At 52.8% G+C, this 21,105-nt stretch overlaps 1 protein-coding gene across 1 annotated transcript in view; it reads right to left on the bottom strand.

Annotated features, from left to right (window-relative positions):
- Positions 1-13,360: 13,360 nt before the first annotated feature.
- Positions 13,361-21,105, bottom strand: part of LOC119955794 (coiled-coil domain-containing protein 183-like) — a 112,735-nt gene continuing 104,990 nt past the window's right edge. The window contains exon 14 of the mRNA XM_038782373.1: positions 13,361-13,586. Within this exon, the coding sequence (XP_038638301.1) occupies positions 13,414-13,586 (173 nt within the window). The 3' untranslated portion in view covers positions 13,361-13,413. The remainder of the gene's footprint in view (positions 13,587-21,105) is intronic.

Below are 21,105 nucleotides of genomic sequence, written 5' to 3'. Positions count from 1 at the left end.
TGACCCGTCTGTCCTCAGTTCTCCAACTCTGACCCGTCTGTCCTCGGGTCACTCCCACTCTGGCCTGTCTGTCCTCGGGTCACTCCCACTCTGACCCCTCTGTCCTCAGTCACTCCAACTCTGACCCGTCAGTCCTCGGGTCACTCCCACTCTGGCCCGTCTGTCCTCGGTCACTCCCACTCTGACCCGTCTGTCCTTGGGTCACTCCAACTCTGGCCTGTCTGTCCTCGGTCACTCCCACTCTGGCCTGTCTGTCCTCAGTCACTCCCACTCTGACCCGTCTGTCCTTGGGTCACTCCCACTCTGGCCTGTCTGTCCTCGGTCACTCCCACTCTGGCCTGTCGGTCCTCGGTCACTCCCACTCTGGCCTGTCTGTCCTCGGTCACTCCCACTCTGGCCTGTCTGTCCTCGGTCACTCCCACTCTGACCTGTCTGTCCTCGGTAAGTCCCACTCTGGCCTGTCTGTCCTCGGTCACTCCCACTCTGGCCTGTCTGTCCTCGGTCACTCCCACACTGGCCTGTCTGTCCTCGGTCACTCCCACTCTGACCTGTCTGTCCTCGGGTCACTCCCACTCTGGCCTGTCTGTCCTTGGTCACTCCCACTCTGGCCCGTCTGTCCTCGGTCACTCCCACTCTGGCCCATCTGTCCTCGGTCACTCCCACTCTGGCCCATCTGTCCTCGGGTCATTCCCACTCTGGCCTGTCTGTCCTTGGGTCACTCCCACTCTGACCCATCTGTCCTCGGGTCACTCCCACTCTGGCCTGTCTGTCCTCGGGTCACTCCCACTCTGACCCGTCTGTCCTCAGTCACTCCAACTCTGACCCGTCTGTCCTCGGGTCACTCCCACTCTGGCCTGTCTGTCCTCAGTCACTCCCACTCTGACCCGTCTGTCCTTGGGTCACTCCCACTCTGGCCTGTCTGTCCTCGGTCACTCCCACTCTGGCCTGTCTGTCCTCAGTCACTCCCACTCTGACCCGTCTGTCCTTGGGTCACTCCCACTCTGGCCTGTCTGTCCTCGGGTCACTCCCACTCTGACCTGTCTGTCCTCGGTCACCCCACTCTGGCCTGTCTGTCCTCGGTCACTCCCACTCTGGCCCGTCTGTCCTTGGGTCACTCCCACTCTGGCATGTCTGTCCTCGGTCACTCCCACTCTGACCCGTCTGTCCTCAGGTCACTCCCACTCTGGCATGTCTGTCCTCGGGTCACTCCCACTCTGACCCGTCTGTCCTCGGGTCACTCCCACTCTGGCCCGTCTGTCCTCGGGTCACTCCCACTCTGGCCCGTCTGTCCTTGGGTCACTCCCACTCTGGCCCGTCTGTCCTTGGGTCACTCCCACTCTGACCCGTCTGTCCTCGGGTCACTCCCACTCTGGCCTGTCTGTCCTCGGGTCACTCCCACTCTGTCCTGTCTGTCCTCAGTCACTCCAACTCTGACCCGTCTGTCCTCGGGTCACTCCCACTCTGGCCTGTCTGTCCTCAGTCACTCCCACTCTGACCCGTCTGTCCTTGGGTCACTCCCACTCTGGCCTGTCTGTCCTCGGTCACTCCCACTCTGACCCGTCTGTCCTTGGGTCACTCCCACTCTGACCCATCTGTCCTCGGGTCACTCCCACTCTGGCCTGTCTGTCCTCGGGTCACTCCCACTCTGACCCGTCTGTCCTCAGTCACTCCAACTCTGACCCGTCTGTCCTCGGGTCACTCCCACTCTGTCCTGTCTGTCCTCGGTTCACTCCCACTCTGACCCCTCTGTCCTCAGTCACTCCAACTCTGACCCGTCTGCCCTCGGGTCACTCCCACTCTGGCCCGTCTGTCCTCGGTCACTCCCACTCTGACCCGTCTGTCCTTGGGTCACTCCAACTCTGGCCTGTCTGTCCTCGGTCACTCCCACTCTGGCCTGTCTGTCCTCAGTCACTCCCACTCTGACCCGTCTGTCCTTGGGTCACTCCCACTCTGGCCTGTCTGTCCTCGGTCACTCCCACTCTGGCCTGTCTGTCCTCGGTCACTCCCACTCTGGCTCGTCTGTCCTCGGTCACTCCCACTCTGACCCGTCTGTCCTTGGGTCACTCCAACTCTGGCCTGTCTGTCCTCGGTCACTCCCACTCTGGCCTGTCTGTCCTCAGTCACTCCCACTCTGACCCGTCTGTCCTCAGTCATTCCCACTCTGACCCGTCTGTCCTTGGGTCACTCCCACTCTGGCCTGTCTGTCCTCGGTCACTCCCACTCTGGCCTGTCTGTCCTCGGTCACTCCCACTCTGACCTGTCTGTCCTCGGTAAGTACCACTCTGGCCTGTCTGTCCTCGGTCACTCCCACTCTGGCCTGTCTGTCCTCGGTCACTCCCACACTGGCCTGTCTGTCCTCGGGTCACTCCCACTCTGACCCGTCTGTCCTCAGTCACTCCAACTCTGACCCGTCTGTCCTCGGGTCACTCCCACTCTGGCCTGTCTGTCCTCAGTCACTCCCACTCTGACCCGTCTGTCCTTGGGTCACTCCCACTCTGGCCTGTCTGTCCTCGGTCACTCCCACTCTGGCCTGTCTGTCCTCAGTCACTCCCACTCTGACCCGTCTGTCCTTGGGTCACTCCCACTCTGGCCTGTCTGTCCTCGGGTCACTCCCACTCTGACCTGTCTGTCCTCGGTCACCCCACTCTGGCCTGTCTGTCCTCGGTCACTCCCACTCTGGCCTGTCTGTCCTTGGGTCACTCCCACTCTGGCATGTCTGTCCTCGGTCACTCCCACTCTGACCCGTCTGTCCTCGGGTCACTCCCACTCTGGCATGTCTGTCCTCGGGTCACTCCCACTCTGACCCGTCTGTCCTCAGGTCACTCCCACTCTGGCCCGTCTGTCCTCGGGTCACTCCCACTCTTGCCCGTCTGTCCTTGGGTCACTCCCACTCTGGCCCGTCTGTCCTTGGGTCACTCCCACTCTGACCCGTCTGTCCTCGGGTCACTCCCACTCTGGCCTGTCTGTCCTCGGGTCACTCCCACTCTGTCCTGTCCTCAGTCACTCCAACTCTGACCCGTCTGTCCTCGGGTCACTCCCACTCTGGCCTGTCTGTCCTCAGTCACTCCCACTCTGACCCGTCTGTCCTTGGGTCACTCCCACTCTGGCCTGTCTGTCCTCGGTCACTCCCACTCTGACCCGTCTGTCCTTGGGTCACTCCCACTCTGGCCTGTCTGTCCTCGGTCACTCCCATTCTGGCCTGTCTGTCCTTGGGTCACTCCCACTCTGACCCGTCTGTCCTCGGGTCACTCCCACTCTGGCATGTCTGTCCTCGGGTCACTCCCACTCTGACCCGTCTGTCCTCGGGTCACTCCCACTCTGGCCCGTCTGTCCTCGGGTCACTCCCACTCTGGCCCGTTTTTCCTTGGGTCACTCCCACTCTGACCCATCTGTCCTCGGGTCACTCCCACTCTGGCCTGTCTGTCCTTGGGTCACTCCCATCTGGCCCGTCTGTCCTTGGGTCACTCCCACTCTGACCCGTCTGTCCTCGGGTCACTCCCACTCTGGCCTGTCTGTCTTCGGGTCACTCCCACTCTGTCCTGTCTGTCCTCGGTCACTCCCACTCTGGCCCATCTGTCCTCGGTCACTCCCACTCTGACCTGTCTGTCCTCGGTCACTCCCACTCTGACCTGTCTGTCCTCGGTCACTCCCACTCTGGCCTGTCTGTCCTCGGTCACCCCCACTCTGTCCTGTCTGTCCCTGGGTCACTCCCACTCTGGCCCGTCTGTCCTCGGTCACTCCCACTCTGACCTTTCTGTCCTTGGGTCACTCCCACTCTGGCCCGTCTGTCCTCGGTCACTCCCACTCTGGCCTGTCTGTCCTCGGTCACTCCCACTCTGACCTGTCTGTCCTCGGTAAGTCCCACTCTGGCCTGTCTGTCCTCGGTCACTCCCACTCTGGCCTGTCTGTCCTCGGTCACTCCCACACTGGCCTGTCTGTCCTCGGGTCACTCCCACTCTGACCCGTCTGTCCTCAGTCACTCCAACTCTGACCCGTCTGTCCTCGGGTCACTCCCACTCTGGCCTGTCTGTCCTCAGTCACTCCCACTCTGACCCGTCTGTCCTTGGGTCACTCCCACTCTGGCCTGTCTGTCCTCGGTCACTCCCACTCTGGCCTGTCTGTCCTCAGTCACTCCCACTCTGACCCGTCTGTCCTTGGGTCACTCCCACTCTGGCCTGTCTGTCCTCGGGTCACTCCCACTCTGACCTGTCTGTCCTCGGTCACCCCACTCTGGCCTGTCTGTCCTCGGTCACTCCCACTCTGGCCTGTCTGTCCTTGGGTCACTCCCACTCTGGCATGTCTGTCCTCGGTCACTCCCACTCTGACCCGTCTGTCCTCGGGTCACTCCCACTCTGGCATGTCTGTCCTCGGATCACTCCCACTCTGACCCGTCTGTCCTCAGGTCACTCCCACTCTGGCCCGTCTGTCCTCGGGTCACTCCCACTCTTGCCCGTCTGTCCTTGGGTCACTCTCACTCTGGCCCGTCTGTCCTTGGGTCACTCCCACTCTGACCCGTCTGTCCTCGGGTCACTCCCACTCTGGCCTGTCTGTCCTCGGGTCACTCCCACTCTGTCCTGTCCTCAGTCACTCCAACTCTGACCCGTCTGTCCTCGGGTCACTCCCACTCTGGCCTGTCTGTCCTCAGTCACTCCCACTCTGACCCGTCTGTCCTTGGGTCACTCCCACTCTGGCCTGTCTGTCCTCGGTCACTCCCACTCTGACCCGTCTGTCCTTGGGTCACTCCCACTCTGGCCTGTCTGTCCTCGGTCACTCCCATTCTGGCCTGTCTGTCCTTGGGTCACTCCCACTCTGACCCGTCTGTCCTCGGGTCACTCCCACTCTGGCATGTCTGTCCTCGGGTCACTCCCACTCTGACCCGTCTGTCCTCGGGTCACTCCCACTCTGGCCCGTCTGTCCTCGGGTCACTCCCACTCTGGCCCGTCTGTCCTTGGGTCACTCCCACTCTGACCCATCTTTCCTCGGGTCACTCCCACTCTGGCCTGTCTGTCCTTGGGTCACTCCCATCTGGCCCGTCTGTCCTTGGGTCACTCCCACTCTGACCCGTCTGTCCTCGGGTCACTCCCACTCTGGCCTGTCTGTCTTCGGGTCACTCCCACTCTGTCCTGTCTGTCCTCGGTCACTCCCACTCTGGCCCATCTGTCCTCGGTCACTCCCACTCTGACCTGTCTGTCCTCGGTCACTCCCACTCTGACCTGTCTGTCCTCGGTCACTCCCACTCTGGCCTGTCTGTCCTCGGTCACCCCCACTCTGTCCTGTCTGTCCCTGGGTCACTCCCACTCTGGCCCGTCTGTCCTCGGTCACTCCCACTCTGACCTTTCTGTCCTTGGGTCACTCCCACTCTGGCCCGTCTGTCCTCGGTCACTCCCACTCTGGCCTGTCTGTCCTCGGTCACTCCCACACTGGCCTGTCTGTCCTCGGTCACTCCCACTCTGGCCCATCTGTCCTTGGGTCACTCCCACTCTGGCCCGTCTGTCCTTGGGTCACTCCCACTCTGGCCTGTCTGTCCTCGGTCACTCCCACTCTGGCCTGTCTGTCCTCAGTCACTCCCACTCTGACCCGTCTGTCCTTGGGTCACTCCCACTCTGACCCATCTGTCCTTGGGTCACTCCCACTCTGACCCGTCTGTCCTCGGGTCACTCCCACTCTGGCCTGTCTGTCCTCGGTCACTCCCACTCTGGCCTGTCCCCTAGTCCTGAGTAACAGGACTTCATATTTTAACCCGGTATTTTGCAGCCATCAGGAATCAACATTAATTTGTACAAGTGCAACTCCTAAACTTTGGGTCTTTTTTTGTGGATAGTGGTTTTTGGCAGTCGTTCTGCGTCACTATTTACATCTCCTCAGGACAGATCTTCTGGTTATTTTACTTGTCCCAATGCCACTCCCTTTGCCTTTCAACATAATCCTTTTTGTCATTTAACCTCTTCTGCTTTCCGGCCTATTATTGACCTTTCTGTCCTTGGTCACTCGAACTCTGACCTCTGTTGCCTTTTTTACCTGCGATAAATATGGCAATCAATAAGGTTGCCCTTCTTTCTTTGGCTATTAGTATTATATTGCTCAGAGTCACCAGGTATCAAATGATACCACCACGAGGTTCAAGCAGATATCGATCAAAGAGCCAAACAGCAGTTAGTTAGTTCAAGATCAAGGGTACTTTATTTACACACACAATTAATCATGCAACATAAACACTACTAGTTAAACTACACCTATCAGCTATGACAACCTGTACTTAACGTCAGGCACCGGGCTTAGGCCAGAGGAACAGTGGCTGTTGTTCGAATCTGGGTCTATTGGGTCTGTAGCAGTTCTAGCTGCTGACCAGCTGGGCTCATCCGTCTGGTAGCGAGCATTGAACTTGAACTTGCTTCTGGTGGTGCTGCGATTGGGGGTAGACGTTGCCGGAGTGCCAGGTCCAAGAGAGGCCGAACACATGGTGATCTCACTCTTTATCTTTGGGGGTTTTCGCGTTCTTTTGGGCAATCCTTCAGTTTGGACCCCACTCATTGGGTAATTCTTGATCACTGTGTTCGATTTGAGCCAATAAAGGGGCGGGTGCCTTGATGGCTGGGCATGTCCTAAGCGGTCATTGACCCTGTTGTTTACGCTTCCCGAGTACAGGGAGTAGCACCGAAATGTCTGGGATTGTATCGGTCGCTCAAGTATCAGTCCTTTGTCTGACGGAGATGGGCCTCCAAAATGCTAATCGGTTGGTGGTTTCGTTACCGTCTGGATTCTTCGCTCACAAATATACATTCAGGCTCTGAGCTTGCCTGAACCTTACATTGTCCATTTTTCCCGTTATGCTTTGCGACCGTCCATGTTCCTTATTGTAAGTGGCCATCCCAGATGGCTACAGTCTGTCCTCTTGATCCTCAATGTGAAGCGTGAAGGATCACACTGCTGAATCTTCTCCTGTTCTCTGACATGCTGGGTACCCTCAGTCAAGGACAGGTTCTATCCTACTCTGTCCTATTCTATGGGTCGAAATATTTACCTACGTTTTCCCTAATGCAACACATATCTCTAAAAATCCTAAGGGGGCACTATAACATTCAAACATACATTTCGGTCTCTTTACATAAAACGAAGGGAACCTCTAGCTGTTCTTAACTAAACTGCACTCATGCTGCTATCTAATAACCAAAGAATTTATATTACAGTACAAAATAAACAATAGCAGCATCACATTCCTACTTAACACTAATGTCAACGTACAAAGAAAGTAACTTTATTAAAAAAACAACCGCGGAATTTATTAGGGAGAGAAGGTTCAGAGAGAGTGTGGGGTTTGCTGGAGTCCGAGAAAAGAGTGTGTATACTGGAGGGTGGGAGGCTCTCCTTCGCCATTTCCGAAGTCTGTGAGTGTCTGGATGACACTACAAAGTATAGCTATAATCAATAGGGCTTCTACCGTGTACGAAAGGGAATCAGGGCCGGCTCAAGGTACCGGCAACTCGGGCAGTCGCCTGGGGCGCCATGTGCTAGGGGCGCCGCGTAAAAGAGTCGACCCTGCGCATGCGCAGTTGGGCCGGTGCCAACCAGCGCATGCGCGGTGGCCGCCCTCCCTCAGGCCGCCCCGCACAAACATGGCGGATGGATCCAGGCTCGCCGGTGGTCACTCCGGCCCCCCCTCCTCGGCCCCCCCCCCCCCCCCTCTTCCCCCCCCCCCCCTCTTCCCCCCCCCTCTTCCCCCCCCCCGGGAAGGGCGCCGAAGTTCAGCTTGCCCGGGGCACCAGCAACCCTAGGGCCGGCGCTGAAGGGAATACCACTCCATGTGGGGGTGTCAGTGGCTGTGTCTATGTGTGGTGTAGTATCTGGGCTGGGGGTGTCGTGTTGGGTGGTCATGTTTAAGGCCTGTTTGGTGAGGGGTATAAGGTCCGCTAACGCGCGCAACTGTATTGATCCGATGACGATCATGATGCAGATCATCAGGTTCGTCTTCATTTTGTCTGTGTCTTACTCTGTCTTCTGGTATATCCGTATCTTCCTGGGTGTACAAGCATAATATCTGTTATTATCCTGTTGTTTAATATCTCGTTTGTCTGTCTGTTTCTCCTTAACGTCAATTCCCCGTTTAGAATCGTCACCATATGTGACTCCCTCATTTTGTTTTTAAACAACCATTTGGGAGACAAGACATCCGGAAAAAAATTCTGTCACAGTGCGAGCAGTCTCGCAGCCTGTGTTTGATGGGGTGAGTGGGTGGACAATGTCTCCGTCCAGTGCAAACTCGTTTCAACCAAGTGTTTGAACATGTAAATAGCAGGCGGGTGTTAGCAACCGAAGGGTCGCCGGAAAGGAAACAAAGGTTGTGACAAAGTGCATTCTTTAAGCCACATTTTTTAAAAGAACAGCAAAAGAGTTTCAAAAAGAAGTTTCCGAATGGGGTGCGTATGAGTCACGGCAGGGTGAGAATGGGTGGAATCACCGGGTAGGGCGGTGAACAGTGCCATTGCTCCACTACCCGAGCTTGGCTGACCAAATACATAGGGGGTCCTCAGGCAGGCCGGGAATCAGTGCCGTTACTCCACTGCCTGAGTGACCTTCCAAGAGAGGTAAGAATTTGAGCACGGTAGCATGGTGGTTAGCATAAATGCTTCACAGCTCCAGGGTCCCAGGTTCGATTCCCGGCTGGGTCACTGTCTGTGCGGAGTCTGCACGTCCTCCACGTGTGTGCGTGGGTTTCCTCCGGGTGCTCCGGTTTCCTCCCACAGTCCAAAGATGTGCGGGTTAGGTGGATTGGCCATGCTAAATTGCCCGTAGTGTCCTAAAAAGTAAGGTTAAGGGGGGGGGGGGGGGTTGTTGGGTTACGGGTATAGGGTGGATACGTGGGTTTGAGTAGGGTGATCATTGCTCGGCACAACATCGAGGGCCGAAGGGCCTGTTCTGTGCTGTACTGTTCTATGTTCTATATATGGACTTTCAGCAAACTTGTGCCTTTAACTGCCATGCGGCGTCAGAGGAGTAGTCATAACTGTGTCAAGAAATGTGTCTGAGATCAACACACAAAGTCGTACAAGAGAGAGAATATTCAGCATTAAAGACAAAAGCGGGCAGGTTCCATCAGGGAATAGGACACCGTAAATCTCAATCGGTTCCTTTCATCATCTGGACACCTCAAGGTTCCATTCCGAAAAGGGGTTAGCATGGTGGGATTCAGACTCTGAGTCATCACCATCTCCCAGGTACCAAACTTGTGCCTGGAGTTTCAGTGCCAATACGGCGTGGGTCAATGTGGGGTTCATCTCGTCATTCCGTGTCAGACGACAGGAATTGTTACGGTGCCATTGTTTCGTATTGTGTAGGGCAGTAGGGGCAAGGCTATCGTCGGGTGGTGGGTCAGGTTCTGGAAACGGAAAATATATTGTCTCTGAGGGGCTGAAAATACCGTGGTCGGTGTCACTGGGGTTGTAGTGACTGGGGCCTGGTCTGTTTGTCCATTAGGTCTATCAAGGGCATCCGTTGTGCTTTCACTGTCGCTATCGCGAGCAGCCGAATCCGGTGTTAGGGTGAAATTCGACTCTGGGGGCGGGATCAAGGTCGTGCCTGTGGACGTGCTGTCCTGGCTGGGGGAAGGGCTGGATTGGGTTGTCAGTGGGAGGGTCTTCGTTGTCTGACATTGCCAGTGAGAGGTGGTGTGAGTGGCTGCATAAACCTTCCATAAACCTTAAGCTGGTTTATATGGAACCATCCTGATTTTCCATTTTGATATGTGATCTTATAAACTGAGAGACTTATTTTATCGGAAATTGAGGAGATTTGGGGGGAGAGGAATGAACGAAGATTGTACAGGGAGATCATGACTTGCTGTCCGACTGTATACTCTGTCGGGTGTACTGTTTTATCAAATCAGGCCTTACTCTGCATTTTCCTAGCGCCTAGTCGAACAGCTGCAGCGAGCTGTGCTGCTTTAATATTCTCCATTATGTTTTGGACCGCCTTTTCGTGGGTAAGGGCGGTGACTGCGGGGCTGGCCAAATCAAGTCCAAATAAATACTCGGCACCCTGCATGGGTACAATGTTGACAAATGTGAGGTTATCCATCGTGGTAGGAATAACAGCAAAAGGGATTATTATTTAAATGATAAAATATTAAAACACGCCAGAGAGACCTGGGTGTGCTGGTGCATGAGTCACAAAAAGTTGGTTTACAGGTGATTAAGAAGGCGAATGGAATTTTGTCCGTCATTGCTGGAGGGATGGAGTTTAAGACTAGGGAGGTTATGTTGCAATTGTATAAGGGGCAGCAGGGTAGCATGGTGGTTAGCATAAATGCTTCACAGCTCCAGGGTCCCAGGTTCGATTCCCGGCTGGGTCACTGTCTGTGTGGAGTCTGCACGTCCTCCCCCTGTGTGCGTGGGTTTCCTCCGGGTGCTCCGGTTTCCTCCCACAGTCCAAAGATGTGAGGGTTAGGTGGATTGGCCATGCTAAATTGCCCGTAGTGTCCTAATAAAAGTAAGGTTAAGGGGGGGTCGTTGGGTTACGGGTATAGGGTGGATACGTGGGTTTGAGTAGGGTGATCATGGCTCGGCACAACATTGAGGGCCGAAGGGCCTGTTCTGTGCTGTACTGTTCTATGTTCTATGTGTTAGTGGGGCCACACCTGGAGTATTGTGTTCAGTTTTGGTCTCCTTACCTGAGAAAGGACGTACTGACACTGGAGGGTGTGCAGAGGAGATTCACTAGGTTAATCCCAGATCTGAAGGGGTTGGATTACGAGGAGAAATTGAGTAGATTGGGACTGTACTTGTTGGAATTTAGAAGGATGAGGGGGGACCTTATAGAAACATATAAAATTATGAAGGGAATAGATAGGATAGATGTGGGCAAGTTGTTTCCACTGGCGGGTGAAAGCAGAACTAGGGGGCATAGCCTTAAAATAAGGGGAAGTAGATTTAGGACTGAGTTTAGGAGGAACTTCTTCACCCAAAGGGTTGTGAATCTATGGAATTCCTTGCCCAGTGAAGCAGTTGAGGCTCCTTCATTAAATGTTTTTAAGATAAAGATAGATAGTTTTTTGAAGAATAAAGGGATTAAGGGTTATGGTGTTCAGGCCGGAAAGTGGAGCTGAGTCCACAAAAGATCAGCCATGATCTCATTGAATGGTGGAGCAGGCTCGAGGGGCCAGATGGCCTACTTCTGCTCCTAGTTCCTCTGATCAAACGATGCTTTATGTCTCTTCAAGACTTCTCTAACCGTTTTGTCTGTGGTAATGGTTTGTGGATCAAACCAGTACTCTCCCACTGAGCTAATCCTGTGTTCGTAGTCTCCTGCTGAGAGCGTGGCAGGGGCTCGTGCTGCTCTCGCCATTTTCCCACACACATTTATTTACGGGGTCGAAAGAAAGGTTGTGTGAGCTCATAAAATCTATTCTCAAGATGTGTTCTGCTGTCTAGGGTAAATCTACCAAAACAACTGAGTGCTTAGTTTTAATGTTACCGATTTGGATATCCACAGGAGCTGCAATGTGTCCCTGCTGGAAGTAACCGGTAAAGCCACTGAGGGTGTCCGTAGTGGGTCATATATCTCGCTGGTACATCGTGGAGGAGTTTATCATGGTTTGGGACCCTCCTATGTCCCAAAGGAACTCTACTGGGTGTCCCTGGACTGTGCCTGCAACTACCGATCTTCCGGACTTATCCCAAAGTGTGTCGCAGACCCAAGTTGGGGAGTCAATCAGTGCCACTCATGGCCACATTATCTGCTCGGGCGCTAACGCTGTGGATGGGTCTGGCATTGTTCCTAGGGGTGGGGGGGGGGGGATTTGTGGGCTGATTCCGTTGCTGTTTCGGGGGGGCATTGCATTCTCGGGCGTAATGTCCCTCGTGTCCGCAATTGTAACATCTCTGCGCTTTAGGGTGCTTTGTATTACTTCTGCCTTCACTTACCATGTTGCCGTCTACTCTTTCCTGCTGTCTTTTTCTGTAGGGACTTTTCCCAAGCTCTGGATAATCGCTTCAGTACTCACTTCATTGTGTGCTGGGTCTGAGAGGTTCTAATTTGTAGATGCCTTTTGTCCTGCCTCTGTGGTGTGGGAGACTAGAATACGGGTCCATTTGGCCGTATTGTCTGCAGATAAATGGGCGCAGGCTAAATCACCGAATACTACGGTGAACTATCGATGGGCCATTTCATTAAGTTCTTGCCAATCGGGCCACCTTCCTGATCTAACTGTGGGCCAATGATATCTCTGAACCCATTCTGAATGGATAGCAGTGATTGCAATCTTGCAATTTGCTGCCGGCACTTGGCATGATCCACCGAACTCTGCCTCTGTTCCGTGGTGGAACTGTGGAGTGCTCGTAGGGCCGCCTTTAAATCCTCACATTGTTTTCTCAACTGTTCTGCTTGATTTTCCGTTTCCTTTCTTACCAACACCACATGTTGCGTGTCCTGGTAGGCCTTATCATAGTGGGTCTGAAAGCTACTTAGGTGAGTGAGACAAGTTTGGTGTGTCCGTTTGACATCAACCATCTCCTTGTCCTTCGCCAGTAGCTGCTCTCGGAGTTGCTCGTTTATTCTCTCACACTCACTAACCTTTCCCTCTCTACTCCTCTCTTTCTCCTCAAGCTGTCCACAGAGCGTCCTCACGGCCTCCTCTGTGCCTCGCAATTGTGCCAAGCAGGACACGATTGCCACTGGCTTACGAACTCTACTCAAATTCTTCTTGTGGGATCTCAGTGAGGCTGTCCCACCAGGTTTGTCCTATGCTGCCAGGACCTGTTTCTTCATTCGCACAAAATTCAGACCATAAGGGCCATCCTTTCCCCTTTAGGTATTTCCTAATCTCTTCTTCCCATATGGGACACTGTTCTGCTCTGTTGGTCGCTGCGACCTCTGGCTCTTGTGGATGCATAAGGCGTTCCATTGCCTTCATTGCCATCCCTGCGATTATCTGTTTCTAGTGGGAATTTGGGACAAGGGGGAATAAAGCGGTGGTGCAAACACGGGTACGGCTCAAGCTATTTTCCGGTTTACGCAACTCCCAAAAGTTTCACGCAACAAAATCTATTGAGGTTATCTTATATCCCTTAAGTTAGTACGCATGCAAATTACACACTTCTGAATCTGGAGGTTTGATCAATACTGGTCTTACGCTTATGGTTTCTTTTACTTTGCCAATTTGGATTTCTCATTCAACCGTTTTGTGGGTTCTCTCGGAGTGACACCCCGAACCTTATCCTCCGCTGATAAAAGGCCGTCAATTGGAAACAATAGCTCTGTACTCTCTCTCCACAGGTGCTGCCTGACTGCTGAGTATTTCTAATATTCTCTGTCTTGATTTTAGATTTCCAGCGTTCGCAGTAATTGGTAACAAAAAAATAAGCATAGGTTCAGGCAGTAAAGAAGCCCCTGTTTATTTCAGTGATGGAGACTGAGCTCTTCTCAGCCCCCCATATCACAAACAGTCTTCTTCTTGCTGACATATCGTTTCCTGCCCTTCTTCTTTACTCTCCTCACTATTCTCGTTTTATCTTGCACCAGAAGCTCGCTCCGCCTTTTGATTTCTGCTCTTGTGAGAATACCGTCCACTCCTGCTGCTAGATAGTCCAAATCATCTGGAAGAGATGAGGAGGAGAACGAGATAAGGCTGTTAGATTCCAGTCTGCTCACAGAATGGTCACATCCATTGAGCGAGCGCTCAGCCCCGGTCCGAGACACAAGGACCTGGATTTTGTGATAAAATAACTGAGGCGCTCAGCGTTCACCATCGTTCCAGTTTAAATCAGGCAGCACGGGATAGCACGGTGTCGCAGTGGTTAGCACTGCTGCCTCACATGCTGAGGTCCCAGGTTCAATCCGAGCCCTGGGTCACTCTCCGTGGGGAGTTTACACATTCTCCCGTGTCTACATCGGTTTAATCCCCACAACCCAAAAATATGTGCAGGGTAGGTGAATTGGCCACGCTAAATTGTTCCTTAATTGGAAAAAAGAATTAGGTACTCTAAATTTTTTTTAAAAAATAAGACAGGCAGCAACTGTTAATTTCCTGCTCCTCCACAATCTGGGCAATGTCGGAAGGTGTTTAGGGCAGCACGGTGGCACAGTGGGTTAGCCCTGCAGCCTCATGGCGCCGAGGTCCCAGGTTCGTCCGGCTCTGGGTCACTGTCCGTGTGGAGTTTGCACATTCTCCCCGTGTTTGCGTGGATTTCGCCCCCACAACCCAAAGATGTGCAGGGTAGGTGGATTGGCCACGCTAAATTGCCCCTTCATTGGAAAAAATGAATTGGGTACTCTAAAATTATTTTTTAAAATGTGTTTAGGCTGGGGGTCTCTTTGTTAACCGGCACAGACATAATGGGCTGAATGGCCTCCTTCTGTATCCTCAGTTTTCTATGATTTCGATGATAAAATTGTTAATAGGTTAAAATAGCCAAAGAGCTTTGGACCTTCTTTTTACAAATCAATTTAGTTGGAGGTGCCCGTGAAGCTTACTTCCATATCATCAGCAAAGAGTTCATTAAATTGTGAACAGATTAAAATTGCTAGATTAAACACCAGTTAGTGCCTGAGACATACCATCACAAATTGAGCAATACTGTACTCAGAAAAAGCCTGCCCAAATCTACATTAAATTTGAGTGAATTAAAGACATCACTTTGATTGCTGGATGAGATCTTTTAAGGTTTGATCCTCTTATGAAAACCCATGAGAGGCAATTCCATGTCGAGGAATTTAAAAACATCATCCCAATCAAGGGGTCTGAAAGGTGAGGGATAATGCCATGATTACAGTCAAGCATAAACACTTCAAACAAGAAAAACACTTCTCTAATAATCTCCAGATGTCCGGGAAATCAGAATGTGGTAGGCAATAGGGGAGCAGTGAAATGGAGAGTAAAAATGGGAACGCAGGAAGCCTTGCTTCGGTCAGGAGAGAGGAGCAATCATTCTTTAAGACCAGTGTGTTTTCACTGAAGTAAAGCAGGGCACATGAAAGCTGACTGCTGGAAGTTTAAGCGGAAACCAATGGGTCTTTTTGGGGTTCTTAACAAGTGGCATGATAGAAAGATTTGTGGCTTTAACTACGGTGATTGACCCCTCCAAGATTATCACCATGGATGTGCTAGACTTAGAAGGTTACCAGGGTTTTGTCTTCAAGGGAAAGGTGACTCCTTACCAATCTACTGAGGTGACCAACCCATTTTTCCTGTTCAGAGATACAAGGGCCACCTAATCATTAATGTTGAATGAAGACGTAACCTTCCCACCAGAAAGTTTGGTGAATGTGAAGGTTTTAATCAAGTGTCTGGAAGGCAGCAGGGTAGCATGGTGGTTAGCATAAATGCTTCACAGCTCCAGGGTCCCAGGTTCGATTCCCGGCTGAGTCACTGTCTGTGTGGAGTCTGCACGTCCTCCCCCTGTGTGCGTGGGTTTCCTCCGGGTGCTCCGGTTTCCTCCCACAGTCCAAAGATGTGCGGGTTAGGTGGATTGGCCATACTAAATTGCCCGTAGTGTCCTAATAAAAGTAAGGTTAAGGGGGGGGTTGTTGGGTTACGGGTATAGGGTGGATACGTGGGTTTGAGTAGGGTGATCATGGCTCGGCACAACATTGAGGGCCGAAGGGCCTGTTCTGTGCTGTACTGTTCTATGTTCTATGTATGTTTATGCCCATAACCCTGTATCTGGTCCAGTTAGAGTGTGGCCTCATCTCTTAACCAGTTAAAGTGGGGATTGTCCCGAGTCTGCCAGCGGCTGGGGCAGATTTACTTTTGGGTAATGATTTGATTGAGGGTAGAGTGGTAACCTCCCCAGTAATCTTCAATAAGGCAAATAAAGTTAGGAACATAGAACACTGAGAGGAGGAGGTCCCTGTTATATTTCTGATTGTGAGGTTACCAGCTCCACCAGAGAGCTGAGCCAGCACCTCGGTCAGATGACCTAGTGATCTGGCTGTGTGAAACGTTTTGCAGATTTAAGTGAGGAGAAGGTGATGTTCAGCCTCCTTGATTGAGACTCAGTAGCACAGACCACATGTTCTGAGGCACAAGCAAAAGGAGTCACAATGTTTTAAAAAATATTTTATAAAGGTATTTGAAAATTTTTATAACAGCAACATAAACAATAACATCAACATGGTAAAATAAACATTTCCCCCCCATCCCACACATCTCAATCTTCACACTCCCCAACCATACAACAACAATCCCCCCTACCCCATTTTGGAATACTGCATCTGCCGACATTTTAATTTTCCCCGAGAAAGTCGACGAACGGCTGCTGCCTCCGGGTGAACCCTACCATTGACCCTCTTAAGGTGCACTTTATTTTCTTGAGATGCAGAAACCCAGCCATGTCACTAACGCAAGTCTCTACATAGAACATAGAACAGTACAGCACAGAACAGGCCCTTCGGCCCTCGATGTTGTGCCGAGCAATGATCACCCTACTTAAACCCACGTATCCACCCTATACCCGTAACCCAACAATCCCCCCATTAACCTTACACTACGGGCAATTTAGCATGGCCAATCCACCTAACCCGCACATCTTTGGACTGTGGGAGGAAACCGGAGCACCCGGAGGAAACCCACGCACACACGGGGAGGACGTGCAGACTCCACACAGACAGTGACCCAGCCGGGAACTGAACCTGGGACCCTGGAGCTGTGAAGCATTTATGCTAACCACCATGCTACCGTGCTGCCCATACACTCGGGGGCTTTGAGTCCCTCCACATTAACAAGATCCGTCTACCAGGGAGGCAAAGTCCAAGACGTCGGCCTCTTTCGCCCCCTGAACTCTCGGATCTTCCGACACTCCAAAGGTCGCTACCTCCGGACTCGGCACCACCCGTGTTTTTAGAACCGTGGACATTGTCTCAGCAAAATCCTGCCGAAACCCTCTAAGCTTCGGGCACGCCCAAAACATGTGGACATGATTTGCTGGGCTTCCTGCGCACCTCGCACACCTATCCTCTATCCCGAAGGAGTTACTCATCCTAGCCGCTGTCATGTGTGCCCGGTGACTACCTTAAATTGTAGCAGGCTAAGCCTGGTGCATGATGAGGAGGTGCTAACCCTGCTAGGGCATCCGCCCATAGACCCGCCTCTATCTCTCCTCCTAGCTCGTCCTCCCACTTGCCATTAAACAGCTCCTCCGGGGTTTCCTCTGCCTCCGACAGCTCCTGGTAAATATCCGATACCTTCCCCTCTCCCACCCAGATATTGGAGACTACTCTATCCTGTATCCCCCGTGGCGGCAGCAGCGGAAAGGCCAGCACCTGTTTTCTCAGGAAGTCTCGCACCTACAGATACCTAAACCCATTCTCTGCTGGCAATTTAAATTTATCCTCCAAAGCTTTCAAGCTGGGAAAGCTCCAGTCTATAAATAGACCCCCCCCATCCTTCCAATTCCTGCCCTCTGCCAACTCCGGAACCTGCCATCTAGCATACCCGGTACAAACCTGTGGTTATTATAAATCAGGGTCCAAATCGATGCTCCCTCCACTCTCTTATATTTCCTCCATTACTCCCAGATCCTCAGAGCCGCCGCTAACACCGGACTTTTGGAGTATCGGGCCGGCGAGAACGGCAGAGGTGCCGTTACCAATGCTCTCAGACTGGTGTCTTTACATGACGCCGCCTCCATCCGCTCCCATACTGACCCCTCCCCCACTACCCACTTCCTAATCATGGCTAATCATGACTCCGCACAGACAGTGACCCAGCGGGGAATCGAACTGGCGCTGTGAAGGCACAGTAAGATGTGCTCTTTCTCTTCCGCGTCTCACAGGCAAACATTGCAACTGGTACCTAGTGTGGACATAGCGGCTGAGCCCTGGTGAATTAACTCAAGTCCAAGAGAAGATTCGATACATGTCAGACAATGACATAATCAAGCCCAGTCAGATTTCTCCTCTTGTCTTCGTCCTTAAACTCCACTGGTTTCAACAGAATCTGTATTAACTATTAAAATCAGGTGCAGTGACTGGGACCTGAACTAATTGATAGCCGATTCCTCGCAGGAAAGATTGTATTGAGTGGGTGGACATCTCCACTTACATCAGCAAAATTGATTTATTAAAAATGTACTTGTTAAGCCCCCATGACTACCTCGGCTAAAGAAATTTCAGGGCGGGATTCTGCCGTAATCGACGGGGCGGGCAACTCCGGCGGGACGAAGTGGCGTGAACCACTGCAGTGTCGGGCCGCCCCAAAGGTGCGGAATCCTCCGCACCTTCAGGGGCGAGGCCTGCCCCGGAGTGGTTTGTGCCCGGCCGGCGGGAAAGGGGCTTGGCGCCACGCCAACCGGCGCCAAAGGGCCTCCGCCGGCCGAGCGCGAGTTGGCACATGCGCGGGAGCGCCACCGTGTGCTGGTGTCATCCCCGCACATGCACAGAGGGCATCGTTTCTGCACCGGCAATGGTGGACTGCTACAGCCACCGGTGCGGAACAATAGAGTGCCCCCATGGCATAGGCCCGCTGACGGATCGATGGGCCCCGATCGCGGGCCAGGCCACCGTGGGGGCACCTCCCGGGGCCAGATCCCCCCATCCCCCCCCCCCCCCCCCAAGAACCCTGGAGGCCGCCTGCGCCACCAGGTCCCGCCGGTAAGGGACCTACTCCAATTTACGCCGGCGGGTCTGGCAAAGAACGGGCGGGACTTCGGCCCATTGTGGGCCGGAGAATTCGGGCAGCCCCGGTGCCCATTGAGTCGCACCGGACCCGCCATTCCCTGAGGTGGGCAGCGCGATTCACGCCGGGCCGATTTTTGGGGGGCCGGAGAATTTGGAGGACGGCGGGGGCAGAATTCACGCCGACCCCCGGTCATTCTCCGACCCGGCGGGGGGTCGGAGAATCCCACCCTCAGTGTCTAGGGGAACTTCCAGTGACGGGGATGTGCTGAATAGTCACACATCAGGTAGCTCTTCTCCAGAACACGGTAAAACAGGCACTTTCGGCCAAATTTAGCCTGAACATTCGGACTTCAACTCCTAAATGAAAAAGGCAGAGAAGAAGAACAATGTGCCAGCAAGCAGTAGCTCAATAGGCCACAGGGAAGCTAGAGCAGTAGAAAAGGGCAGGAGCAGCGAGCAAGTCAGTAGACCCACGAGTCGAGGGGTCCCCGGCCACTCCCGAGTGAGGGAGACTAACAACCAGGACAACGGGCTCTACCCCCCACCCTGCCTGGAGAGGGATGGAAGACATTCCGAACCAAGGAACTGACTGTGACGAAGGAAGAGATCAAAGTGGAGATCCTGGTGGGGATCAGGGTGGCAGAGGTGCTGGTTACCATGCAGATGGCGTTCGATGGGATGCGGAGGAAGCTGGAGGCTCAGGGAGGAACAATCTAAGAGCTCGAAAAGCCATCAACCGACCAGAGCAACAGGATTGTCGCCCTGGAAGCAGAGATTGGTGGTGACCTAAGGGAGTCTGAACGAGGAGGTCGAGGGCCAGGAGGACCAATAGAACAGGACTAGGTGACAGAATATTCGAATAGTGGGCCTGCCAGAGGGAATCGAGGGCAGAGGCCCAACTGACTACGCAGCCCAGATGCTGGGCAACTTGGTTAGAAGGGACAGCTTCCACAAGCCACCGGAGATCGACATGTCCCACAGGTCACTCTGACCAAAGTCCAAGGCCAGGGAGTAGCCGAGGGCGATAATCAGAAAATTGCACAGATATCAGAACCGGGAGAGGATCCTGCGTTGGGCTCGGCAACAGATCCTGCGGTTGGAAAGTAGAAAGAATAAGGGTGTATCAGGATATTGGGGCAGACCTGGCAACGCGTAGGGCCGGGTTTACGCGAAGTTGGCCCTCTACAAGAACATAGAACATTACAGCGCAGTACAGGCCCTTCGGCTCTCGATGTTGCGCCGACCTGTGAAACCACTCTGAAGCCGATCTACATTATTCCCTTATCATCCATATGTTTATCCAATGACCATTTAAATGCCCTTAATGTCGGCGAGTCCACCACTGTTGTAGGCAGGGCATTCCACGCCCTTACTACTCTCTGAGTAAAGAACCTACCTCTGACATCTGTCCTATATCTATCTCCCCTCAATTTAAAGCTATGTCCCCTCGTGCTAGCCATCACCATCCGAGGAAAAAGGCTCTCACTGTCCACCCTAACTAATCCTTCGATAATTTTGTATGCCTCACTTAAGTCACCTCTTAACCTTCTTCTCTCTAACGAAAACAGCCTTAAGTCCCTCAACCTTTCCTCATAAGATCTTCCCTCCATACCAGGCAACATCCTGGTAAATCTCCTCTGCACCCTTTCCAATGCTTCCACATCCTTCCTATAATGCGGCGACCAGAACTGCAAGCAATACTCCAAATGCAGCCGCACCAGAGTTTTGTACAGCTGCAACATGACCTCATAGCTCCGAAACTCAATCCCTCTACCAATAAAAGCTAACACACTGTACGCCTTCTTAACAACTCTCTCAACCTGGGTGGCAACTTTCAAGGATCTATGTACATGGACACCAAGATCTCTCTGCTCATCCACACTACCAAGAATCTTACCATTAGCCCAGTACTCTGCATTCCTGTTATTCCTTCCAAAAGGAATCACCTCACACTTTTCGGCATTAAACTCCATTTGCCACCTGTCAGCCCAGCTCTGCAGCTTATCTATGTCCCTCTGTAACCTGTAACATCCTTCCGCACTGTCCACAACTCCACCGACTTTAGTGTCATCTGCAAATTTACTCATCCATCCTTCTACGCCCTCCAGGTCATTTATAAAAATGACAAACAGCAGTGGCCCCAAAACAGATCTTTGTGGTACACCACTAGTAACTGAACTCTAGGCTGAACATTTCCCATCAACCACCACCCTCTGTCTTCTTACAGCTAGCCAATTTCTGATCCAAACTGCTAAATCACCCTGAATCCCATGCCTCCGTATTTTCTGCAATAGCCTACCGTGGGGAACCTTATCAAACGCTTTACTGAAATCCATATACACCACATCAACTGCTTTACCCTCGTCCACCTGTTTGGTCACCTTCTCAAAGAACTCAACAAGGTTTGTGAACAATATAAAATTCGGGATTTAAACTCAGCCAGGTTCTGGATGACATTCCAGAATAAAGATTATTCTTTATTCAGGGGGGCAGGGTAGG

Source organism: Scyliorhinus canicula, chromosome 21 (assembly GCF_902713615.1).
Source record: "Scyliorhinus canicula chromosome 21, sScyCan1.1, whole genome shotgun sequence".
Lineage (NCBI taxonomy): Eukaryota > Metazoa > Chordata > Chondrichthyes > Carcharhiniformes > Scyliorhinidae > Scyliorhinus > Scyliorhinus canicula.
Note: the sequence above shows the minus strand (reverse complement) of the source record. Positions and strands in the feature narration are given on the sequence as shown.